The 12,346-nt window shown below is 43.3% G+C and overlaps 1 protein-coding gene across 3 annotated transcripts in view; it reads right to left on the bottom strand.

Annotated features, from left to right (window-relative positions):
• LOC124140313 (phospholipase D1-like) overlaps positions 1-12,346 on the bottom strand; it is a 95,614-nt gene that overhangs the window by 9,657 nt on the left and 73,611 nt on the right. For all 3 annotated transcript variants that reach the window (XM_046507831.2, XM_046507832.2, XM_046507833.2), the window contains 9 exons: positions 11,740-11,900; positions 11,048-11,166; positions 10,203-10,313; positions 9,591-9,701; positions 8,629-8,720; positions 7,823-7,986; positions 6,724-6,791; positions 3,412-3,635; positions 1,981-2,095 (listed from right to left, as the gene is read on the bottom strand). In XM_046507831.2, coding sequence (XP_046363787.1) covers positions 1,981-2,095; positions 3,412-3,635; positions 6,724-6,791; positions 7,823-7,986; positions 8,629-8,720; positions 9,591-9,701; positions 10,203-10,313; positions 11,048-11,166; positions 11,740-11,900 — 1,165 coding nt within the window. The remainder of the gene's footprint in view (positions 1-1,980; positions 2,096-3,411; positions 3,636-6,723; positions 6,792-7,822; positions 7,987-8,628; positions 8,721-9,590; positions 9,702-10,202; positions 10,314-11,047; positions 11,167-11,739; positions 11,901-12,346) is intronic.

Here is a 12,346-nt window from a genome sequence, read left to right as displayed (position 1 = left end):
AACCCACCCTGGACACATCCATCAACAGTGAACACACCTTGTCACACATCAGTCAACAGTGAACCCACCTTGTCACACATCAGACAACAGTGAACCCACCTTGTCACACATCAGACAACAGTGAACACACCTTGTCACACATCAGACAACAGTGAACCCACCCTGGACACATCCGTCAACAGTGAACACACCTTGTCACACATCAGTCAACAGTGAACCCACCTTGTCACACATCAGACAACAGTGAACCCACCTTGTCACACATCAGACAACAGTGAACACACCTTGTCACACATCAGACAACAGTGAACCCACCCTGGTCACATCTGTCAACAGTGAACACACCTTGTCACACATCAGACAACAGTGAACACACCTTGTCACACATCTGTCAACAGTGAACCCACCTTGTCACACATCCATCAACAGTGAACACACCTTGTCACACATCAGACAACAGTGAACCCACCTTGTCACACATCAGACAACAGTGAACCCACCTTGTCACACATCAGACAACAGTGAACCCACCTTGTCACACATCAGACAACAGTGAACACACCTTGTCACACATCAGTTAACAGTGAACCCACCTTGTCACACATCCGTCAACAGTGAACCCACCTTGTCACACATCAGACAACAGTGAACCCACCTTGTCACACATCAGACAACAGTGAACACACCTTGTCACACATCAGACAACAGTGAACCCACCCTGGTCACATCTGTCAACAGTGAACACACCTTGTCACACATCAGACAACAGTGAACACACCTTGTCACACATCAGACAACAGTGAACCCACCCTGGTCACATCTGTCAACAGTGAACACACCTTGTCACACATCAGACAACAGTGAACACACCTTGTCACACATCCGTCAACAGTGAACCCACCCTATCACAGATCCATCAATAGTGAACCCACCTTGTCACACATCTGTCAACAGTGAACCAACTTTGTCACACATCCGTCAACAGTGAACACACCTTGTCACACATCCGTCAACAGTAAACACACCTTGTCACACATCCGTCAACAGTGAACCCACCTTGTCACACATCAGTCAACTGTGAACCCACCTTGTCACACATCAAACAGTGAACCCACCTTGTCACACATCAGACAACAGTGAACACACCTTGTCACACATCAGTCAACTGTGAACCCACCTTGTCACACATCAGACAACAGTGAACACACCTTGTCACACATCAGACAACAGTGAACCCACCCTGGACACATCCATCAACAGTGAACCCACCTTGTCACACATCCGTCAACAGTGAACCCACCTTGTCACACATCAGACAACAGTGAACCCACCTTGTCTCACATCAGACAACAGTGAACACACCTTGTCACACATCAGACAACAGTGAACCCACCCTGGTCACATCTGTCAACAGTGAACACACCTTGTCACACATCAGACAACAGTGAACACACCTTGTCACACATCAGACAACAGTGAACCCACCCTGGTCACATCTGTCAACAGTGAACACACCTTGTCACACATCAGACAACAGTGAACACACCTTGTCACACATCTGTCAACAGTGAACCCACCTTGTCACACATCCATCAACAGTGAACACACCTTGTCACACATCAGACAACAGTGAACCCACCTTGTCACACATCAGACAACAGTGAACCCACCTTGTCACACATCAGACAACAGTGAACACACCTTGTCACACATCAGTTAACAGTGAACCCACCTTGTCACATATCAGACAACAGTGAACCCACCTTGTCACACATCAGACAACAGTGAACCCACCTTGTCACACATCAGACAACAGTGAACCCACCTTGTCACACATCAGACAACAGTGAACCCACCTTGTCACACATCAGACAACAGTGAACCCACCTTGTCACACATCAGACAACAGTGAACCCACCTTGTCACACATCCGTCAACAGTGAACCCACCTTGTCACACATCAGACAACAGTGAACCCACCTTGTCATACATGGTAGTGTTGATGCTGGCTCTCTTGATCCACTCTCCCTTGTAGAACGAGTCGGACACGATGTCGTCCACCTCATAACCCATGTCTCCCAGGCCCAGGTGCTCACTGCGAGATACAAAGTGCTCCTAGTTACTGGTATGGTTCCACGCTGGTATGTTGGATAAGGAGTATCAGTAATAATAGCTTGTATTTCCCTACTTGCCATGGAATAAACAGTGCCGGACATGGTACAGGAGACACTACACTGGGACACTTACTTACACAAGAGATGGATCCCGGTGCAGGGAGTAAGTGTCTATATATGATTCAGTCTGAACTAGGCAACTGAGCGGGTATATACTCACCGACAAAAGACACAAATACCATATATAAATATATGAAGAATTACTCATATTCAAGAGATATTAGATTGGTTTGATGCACAAACAAATATACTGTTATGTTGTGTGAATGGATGCTCATGAACACATCACATGTTATGTGTTAGATCCATGACTTAAGATGCATCAAGTCATCAAGTGGTACACATTGGAAAAATCTCTTCTTAACCTACATATTTCACCAAATGTTTGTTCGCGATTCTTTTTGCAGTGAACGTACATTGTTGTCAAGTAACACACAATCGAGAAGGTAACATTGAAACAACATGCTATTCATCTTTGTAAGGTCTTAATCAACAGGTAGCATTCGGCAGCTCTTCCTGCCAAGGGGACAGGTCAAATGGGTCAATGGAAAATAGTGCCACAACACAGTAGTTCACTTGAATATGTAGAGAATAATTTTGTACAAAAATGGCTGAGGAATAACCGTAAGAAGATGTTTCAACAATCACAGGACTCTGATCTTCTGGTGAAACCACTGAGCATGAAAATAGTGCTGACAAACCTAGAAACATAATCAGTGCTGGGGGGTTCAAACCAACGATCACAGGATACTGGCATGCCCAAGGGACGCAACCCTGCACAGTGATTGACATAGCCTTAGACACCCATGCTGCCCCCACAAACCAGCAGTACATAGAAGCTAGAGCAAATGGCTCTTGCTATTATAACTGGGAAACATATGCAACAATATGAATATAATTTTCAAATCTCTGGACACATCTAGAATACATGGAAGGCTAAACATGACGCAAACAAGCTCACGATATGGCCATGTGCAATCCCAAAAGTAGGATTTTATTACATGCCCAACACTAAAATACCACTCAACTTTTGATGGGGATATTTTTATCTTTCCATGAAACACAAAACTGATTCTCATAATGTGTCAAGTGAATAGAACTACAATTCTGATCATCCCTATCTAAATTTGAGTAACATATTTTTTACAAAATAATGTAGTGAAGAAACTTCCTCCATGCATAACAAAGTTTTCGACCAGACACCTTCAAAGATTTGAATAAAGAAGTTGTAACTTACTTGAACAGGGTTCTTCTTAGGGATGAGGCAAACTTGCCAGCCATGTGCTTCCGGTCCCCGAATGAGATCTCAAACTTGTTTTTGGGAAGGTCCTCCACCATCATTGCCATCTCGCTGTCCCTCTTTCCCAGCATGCTTCGGTCGTTGATGTTGGCTGAACCGATAATGACTGTGTCGTCATCAACAATCATCAGCTTGCTGTGCACGTACACGAGCTCAGTGATCTGAAAGAAGGGGAAACAATATACACATACGTGTACCATATTTTCTTGAGTATAGTGTGTACCCAAGTATAATGCTCACCCCCTCTAGCGGATTCAGTATTTAAAAAAATATTTTTGTGAATATTATGAGCAGAAAAATTACACAGAAGATCTACCGGGTATCCCTCCAGCGAATTCTGGTAAATGAATGGGTGATAAGAAGCTTTGTCAGTACAAATTTGAAATTTGAGATAAAAAATCACCAGACATGTTGATTTACCGTTTAAATTATATTTCTTGTTCTGCTAGGCATTTTTTACATCCGGGGATTAAGATTAAGATCAGCTGTACACATGTTTTCTTGGAATCTACCGGTGATTCGGTCAAGACACACCCAATGATATAACTTTACAGGATTCTAATGCAAGGATCGGCAAAAATTGTTTCTGAAACTATTTTCTTATCAGGAATAATATATTCCAATATCTTGTTATTTTAGTTGCAGCTTTTACTGAATATATTTAAAAATAATAGTAACCCCAAGCGTAGCAGCTGATCGATATTGCCGGATATTTGTTTTCACATGGAACAATTTGACCATTCACCGTCGAGGCTCCCGCAAAGGTGATCGCGAGAACTATGTGTTGACATAGAATTGTCAAACTGTAACAAATATGACTTTTTATGAGTCAAAGTATGGCATTTATGTTATATGTATCCATTCTCTGTCAACTAAAGTTTGTTTCAAGGCGTTAGTAGCGGTAATCTAACCGTGGTTGCTGTTAATCACGGTGAGTTGTGCGATCTTCTGATTGCATCACATACAATATCGCCGAAATTAATTGAAACAATATTAAAAGGAAGTTTGAATAAAATTTATGAAATAAGTTACAAACATAAAGGATCTCTCACACTTTGCCGAGTTGCGTCCCAAGTGTGGACCCGAGCTGACTCGGGGGTACTCTTATGGAGCTCGTAGTGAGGTCGTACTAAACTCGGGGTAACTCGGGATACCTCATACTGATCTTCGAGAGTTTTGGAACTGCTCAAAACAGTCGGGCCGCCAGCCAACTCCTAAGCAACTCATAACAAACACGTAACACACTTGTCCTACCAGTACCCTTGTGGCGACCTCGTGATGCTCGTACAGAACTCGTATGAGCATCGTCTGCAAATTTATTGCCGAGTTGACCGAGTCTAATATGATCTATACGAGTGTGCCATCTCGTACCAAAGTCGTACCAAACTCATAAAGCTCGTATTGAGATCGTTGTGCTCATATGCAACTCTTAATAGACTCCTATTGGACTCATTGGACTCCGGTTTGACTCCTGTTTGATTCCTATGGGGCTGGTAACACACTCGTAGGATACTCGTAGCAAGCCAAGTTAGGCTCGGGGGACCTCGGGAGACCTCAGCAACCACCTCGGCAAAGTGTGAGAGCTGCTTAAGTCCAGATATACAATGAACACTTTTTATAGCCAGACAGTGTTATGACATGATTAATTTGCATAATTCAGTATGGATTTGTGGACATAGTATGTCCGGTGCTATGTGCTCACAGTAATGTCTTTGCTTTGGGGGGAAAAAAACCATCAAAACTCATTATGGCGTGTAAAATGCGCACCCCCTTCTACACAGCTGTAATTTTTGGAAAAAAAGTGCGCACTATACCCAAGAAAATATAGTACCTACCATCTCCTGAACATCCTACTGACCAGACCATGTCACATAGCACCAACACTTCCCAACAGTTATGACACTGCAATAATCCCCAGTAATTTAACCTGTGAAGATCTGGGGGGGGGGGGTAGAATAGGTTTTCAGCAACCCATGCTTGTCGTAAGAGCTGACTATGCTTGTCGTAAGAGGTTACTAACGGGATCTGGTTGTCAGGCTCGCTGACTTGGTTGATGCAAGTCATCATATCCCAATTGTGTGGATCGATGTCCATGATATCAGTCACCAGATTGTCTGGTCCAGACTCGATTATTTACAGACTGCCATCATATAGCTTGAATATTGCCGAGTGCGGCATTAAACAACAAACAAACAACATGTCCACAGAAAGTGTAAATACTTCCAAAAGATCCATAAGTATGTTGATAGCAAGGAGTGTAAACTTTGGAATCCACAAGAAGGCCGGCCCAAACTTCACGAAGCAGCTATAGCACTAGGCTATTGTCAATGACAAAGAGTATGTTGGTTTGTTGTTTAGGCCAGGCTTTTTTTATTTTTAGGATTACGGATTTTTCAGCCCAAAGTCCAGGGTTGGAGGAGGGTAAATTAAAAGAGAAAAAGCCAGATGCATTTTTATTTAATGCAGAATGCCTCTGGCATACTTTATGAACATATTCTGTGTTCAAAAGACTGCTATTTGTGACGATAAAGCCCCTTGTAACAATAAAAATTCTACCACTTACAACCTGAACAAGTGTCAAGTGAGGCTATTTATGTTCGGCTTCGGGATCAACAAAGATCGATTATGTATCTCTTTACTAGTTTACAACGGTAAATTCATGTTTTTTTATTAAAAGGTGATGATAACAAATAAAATAACTGATTACGCGGCTATCGGTGGGGAAAAAAATATATGGAAATCTGATATATTTTTTTTACATTTTCTCAAAAATTAGAGTTGGCGGGTCCGTAATCCAAAAATATAAAACGCCTGGCCTTAACCCTTCACTCTTCAATATTCGTCACAGGTCGACAAAGTATGAGTTACGATAGTTATAGATCTGTGATTGTTTTGTGCAAGAGAGCTCGATCAGCATTTGTTCAAAGACAACTGTATGAATTATAGAGGGTCCAAATCCTCTCTGTTTTGAACTATTGGAATCCGAGTACCAGACAATCACTGCACCCAGTGTACAGAACTCTGGCATCAGGAATACCACTTACAGGGCTCGGCATCCAGCGTGCCAAAAGCAAGACAGCACCCTCATTATAAGACAGAACAGGAATCACCCGCCCTTCCTTCTCTCCGGACACAAAGGTGAATCTAAACAGTATGCATGACCACATTGCAAGACTTCCACCAGTAACTTGAAGTACCAGACAGCTGCATATCGTTGGATGTTACAACAGTCAGAACATGCATACTTACAGGTTTACCATTCAGTTCGTCGTGAGTCCTCAGCCCGTTGAAGATGATGTACTGCATAGGGTCTGGCACTGCAACAGGAACGCCAGCTGAACATTCTATATTACACATGTAGCCCTAATTAAGGGGATGAAACAAGGAGTCATTGGCTTCGAGTTAGTATACTGTGTCTGAGTGCGGTAAGGCTCGGACGGGTAACTCAGGTACACGGGTTGGGTGGGTACTGAGTAGGACCCGGGTACCCACAGGACTATCCGGACCCGTGGTTAGTCACGTGATATACTGTTTAATGACAAAAATTATGCACCTATTCTTTCTGACTTTTCATATGGTTGAATAAAGATATAACTTAAGTCAACTTCAGTGATGCATGACCAGATTGTTAAATACGTGAATCTAAATACGTTTTGCCAGGGCTATGGTAAAAAAAATCCCAATCAGACATTTTGTACCTACACCTTGAGGCTTACAGTGAGTACCCGGGTATGGTCAGGTAATAAGGGGGTGGGTACCCGGGAAGTAATCTTGGATTTGTCCCAGCCCTAGGGTGAGGTATCCATGTTAAACTGTGGCATGGTATCTCAGTGGGCACTATATTCCCAGCATTAACACAAGCAGCCACACACACACACGACATGAGTGCATTAATTTTGAACGTGATGTTACCCCTTGTGACCCAGGAAGAATGGGGTTTGAATAGAACTTCAGTGACCCATGAATATAGTAAGAGGCAACTAACAGGATCGGGTGGTCAGGCTTGCTGCCTTGGTTGATGCATGTCATCGTATCCCAAATGCGGGATCGATGCTCATGATATCAATCACTGGACTGTCTGGTTCGGACTCGATTATTTACAGACCGCTGTCACATAGCTGGAATATTGCTGAGTGTGGCGTTAAACAACAAACAAACAAACAACACCTTGTATCTCACATACTGATATGAAGACAAAAGAAGAAATCCAGCTTCACTAGTCTGACCAGAAGTAACTTCAATGACATGATCAAATGTGTCTGATGACTATTTAACTGTTGAATAAAAACTACTTAAGAAACAAATTCTGATAATACCAGATATTAATACAGCCAGACAACTTTCCTACCTTCTTTGCTGAGTTTCTCTATGAGAGAGTTGCCTCCCCTGCATATAGACGAGTAGTTCCAGTGAGTGACAGCCTGAAGTGCAGTGCCCCCTGGTGTCCCAAACTCCCCCTCGAAGGCCGGCAGGAGGGGCATCATGACATACACACGGAACTTCTCACCCGCCCTGACGACAAGAACAACATACATGTAGATGTAGTATTTACCATTAAATGTTTCTTCAAGGTTCTAACCCTACCGGGCGAACTCCATGAAAGGAAGGACCTGTTAATAAATCCGTAACTTCAAGCTTCCTCTACCAAGCCTTTTACTGTTACCGATTCAGGATTTGAGAATGTACTTTTTTGGCATAAAACAGCCATGTCGTCGCATTGTATAGTGATAGTGAGTGAGTGAGTGAGTATTGTTTTACGCCGCTTTTAGCAATATTCCAGCAATATCACGGCGGGGGACACCAGAAATGGGCTTCACACATTGTACCCATGTCGGGAATCGAACCCGGGTCTTCGGCATGATGAGCAAATGCTTTAATCACTAGGCTACCGGACCGCCCCGTGTAGTGATAGTAAACAGCTTCCAAGGTGATCGTCGACACAGTGGACCAGTTGGTGTTGTCACCCGTAAACAATCCTGTACAATAGCTTCTGTACAAAGAGGCCAGTATTAAGTCTACAGCACATGTCAGTACATGTTACATAGTTATAACTACTGAGATGGTTCTGTACACGTGACTTGTACTTCACTGACCAATAACACAAATTTTAGAACCCTAGTTAAATCCCTGCTACTAGACAGAGCGGTCTATTACCGATGGGCGCGCAGGATCCGTTTGTACAGGGCGTTTCCCACGTCATTGGACACAGACGAGGAGTTGTCGACTTGTGTTATGAAGAACTGATTCTGGAAAAATATACAGGGAGAAAATGTAGACAAAGCTAAAATCTTGTTGAAATGTTTTAACAGTGAAATACCAAACATGTTTTCTATGTGTAGAGTGTGACTGTAGCTGAACAGCACCACAGTAAAGACTGGATAGAGAAATAACAGTGGACACACTGGCGAACACAAAAGTCAAAATCATGACACTACCCAAAAATATGACTCACCACCCACCCCTCATCAGAAACAGCCTGGAGGCACTCTTGATATGAATTATATATTGTAAGCCAGTGTGTAGCATTTGAGATAATTAATAATTTTTCATTGAAATTGGAAATAGAAACGAAACATGTGGTGGGACTTTATGATGATGCGGGCGGTGCCTGAGAACCATGACTACCATATTCGACATAATAAGCGCCCAGGGCGCTCTCAAAATTAGAAATAGGGGGCTCTTATTAGAATAAAATTTGGGAGAAAAAAAATCAGAGTTGAAAGATCGTAAATTTCGTGGTTTATGCTGACAGCCTGAAATGATACAAAATGTCTGTGTGTATTATACACGACAGATATATATTTCCAGAATTTAATTGTCCATAATTAAGGGTGCATATAACAGACGAGTGCGTATTATACACGAATAAATAAGTCTTGTGTACATTGATCAATCGGAAGGAATTTGAATTGTTCACTAGCCAAAATATCAGCAAATATTGCCGTGGGCGCTTATTAGAGAGGGGCGCTTGACATTATTAGACTGGTCCTGTGTTTACTACTGAGTGGGATGACCCCATGCAGCTACCAGTTCCTTTATGTATAGGTGTGCTTGCAACACAGCCCTTCTAAGCAGCTGTCTTTTTGGACTAAGGTGTGCACTATACTGGGAAATACCTCGATGTAGATGTAGTGTTTGGAGTTCTCTATGCAGTGGATGTAGGCCTCCTGGATGGAGTTCTCGATGGCTTCAATCCCAGCTGACCACCCCGACGTGCTGCGCAGTATCTGCAGAAAGTCACAACCAGCATTACAAAGTGGAACCTCTGGACTGACAGGCTGCCTGGCTACCTGAATGTGTAGCAAGTTGGAGGCCAAATTCTCAAAGGCTCTGACTGGACTAAACATCATTCTCGATTCTAATTTCTCATTGACTCACCTGTGGTTTGACATTAAAGGCGATGTTCTTGTGACTCACCTGTATTTTGACATTAAAGGTGATGTTCTTTGACTCACCTGTATTTTGACATTAAAGGTGATGTTCTTGTGACTCACCTGTATTTTGACATTAAAGGTGATGTTCTTGTGACTCACCTGTGTTTTGACATTAAAGGTGATGTTCTTGTGACTCACCTGTGTTTTGACATTAAAGGTGATGTTCTTGTGACTCACCTGTGTTTTGACATTAAAGGTGATGTTCTTGTGACTCACCTGTGTTTTGACATTAAAGGTGATGTTCTTGTGACTCACCTGTGTTTTGACATAAAAGGTGATGTTCTTGTGACTCACCTGTGTTTTGACATTAAAGGTGATGTTCTTGATTGACTGTGGAATCTGACACTTGACGTTGTTTTTTGGCAGAAGCAGAGGGAAGTTGTTATTCTTCTTACATTTAGCCAGCTGAAACAGCAATTTATTGTTTATACAATGGGTGAGTTGAGGTGAAATTGGGTTTAACGTCGCGTCCAAGATAATTGCAATTATATAGCGTCGTGCTTGTACGTGTGTGTGTTTGTGTGGCTGCTTGTACTAGTCCGGACTGATGCCGATTTATAGTGCTAGCCCACTGAGATACCATGCCACAGTTTAACATGAATACCCCACTCAGACACAGTATACTGACTCCGAGCCGACCAGTCCTTGTTATAGCCCCTTAATGCCGAGCGCCAGACAGGGTAACAACAAGTACCATCTTTTAACGTCTTTTGGTATGTCGCGGCCGGGGATTGAACCCCGGACCTTCCGCTCTCCGGAGGACGCTCTACCACTAGACCACGGAGGCGGTCGTTTATACAATGGAGCGTAATAACTTAATGATTAGGTATCATCTGTCACTACACCCCGCCTCCTACCAGTTAGTTGTTCCCGTGGTGGATTTGGTAGAGTCTGCCTGGAGACTGCCTCTGTGGTCCAGTCGAGAGAGTTTCAATCCCCGGCCGCATCATACCAAGAGACATTAAAAGATGGTACTTGTTGTTACCCTGCCTGGTGCTCGGCATCAAGGGGACAAAACAAGGACTGGTTGGCTCAGTGTCAATATCAATGAAGGAAATGACACGCAGTCATCATGTTCAGGAATCACCTCTATCACACTGCTACACAAAATTGATATTTAACATCACTGTACTTAATACCTTTGTAAAATTCCACCTGGCAATAAAATGTCTTGCTACATCCCGGGCGCCCTTGCCGTATACAACAGCGCCGATGTCGTGCCATGGCATGCGAGGGGTGACGTTGCGGTCGATGAAGTCTAGAAATATAAAGAATGTGATCTACAAGAAAGACAGGAACTGCTGATCACTAACCATGCTCGTGCTACTCCAAGTGCACATCAAAGTGTATTCTAAGTTGCAGGGGGCACGGGTGGTTCAGTCATCTAGGGCGCCACAATTCGCTGTGCAGAGTTGCATCCCTTGGGTACGCCAGAAACCTGTGATTGTGGGTTTGAATCCTGGTTCGTCCCGATTATGTTTCTAGGTTTATCAGCACCATACCCGTGCTCATGGGTTTCACCGAAGTGGTAAACATCTGAGACCTGCATCACTTGGGGCTTTCCTCCCACATTAAGCTGACACGCCGCGATATAACTGGAATACTGTTAAAAGCGGCGTTAAACCCAACTCACTCACTCACTCCAAGTAGCATAACAATTAACTAAATGTTCACAGGTGGTTAAAATGTAAACTAATGATGAAGTCCCAGAACAAATATACTGTCAGCACGGGTGATCTATTCCAGCATGGATGCTCATACACTAACCTGCCTCATGCCTACATTCAACTCATTGACCATACTAGAAGAGCTTTCACCTGAACTCTCTCACCTGCGTATGGGGAATGAAGTTCAACAAAATCTTTATGGATGAAGTTGACGTAGTCCTTCCCGATCCACAGTCTGGAGGAGCCCTGCAGCCCCTTTTCCGCTATGTCCTGCTCGCTCTTCGTGCGCTGAATGTCAGGCGGCAGATCCAGGCGAAGGTCGAAGCTGGAGTGAGGAAGGTCATGATGTGTTACAGGTCAGAAGTGAGTGAGATGTGTTTGACTCAGCATCCAGAAGGTCGAAGCCGGAGTGAGGAAGGTCATAATGTGTTACAGGTCAGAAGTGAGTGAGATGTGTTTGACTCAGTATCCAGAAGTTCAAAGCTGGAGTGAGGAAGGTCATGATGTGTTAAAGGTCAGAAGTGAGTGAGTTATGTTTGACTCAGCATCCAGAAGGTCAAAGCTGGAGTGAGTAAGGTCATGATGTGTTACAGGTCAGAAGTAAGTGGGTCATGTTTGACTCAACATCCAGAAGGTCAAGAAAGGTCATGATGTGTTACAGGTCAGAAGTGAGTGAGTCGTTTTTGACTCAGCATCCACAAGGCTGAATCTTATTTCTTACATCATGGCATGTCAATAATAATAATAAAGGTAATGCAGATCGTCGATGTA

Source organism: Haliotis rufescens, unplaced genomic scaffold (genome assembly GCF_023055435.1).
Source record: "Haliotis rufescens isolate VD_foot unplaced genomic scaffold, xgHalRufe1.0.p SCAF_5, whole genome shotgun sequence".
Classification (NCBI taxonomy): Eukaryota; Metazoa; Mollusca; class Gastropoda; order Lepetellida; family Haliotidae; genus Haliotis; species Haliotis rufescens.
The sequence above is the reverse complement of the archived record's forward strand: the minus strand, read 5'-3'. Positions and strand labels throughout refer to the sequence as shown.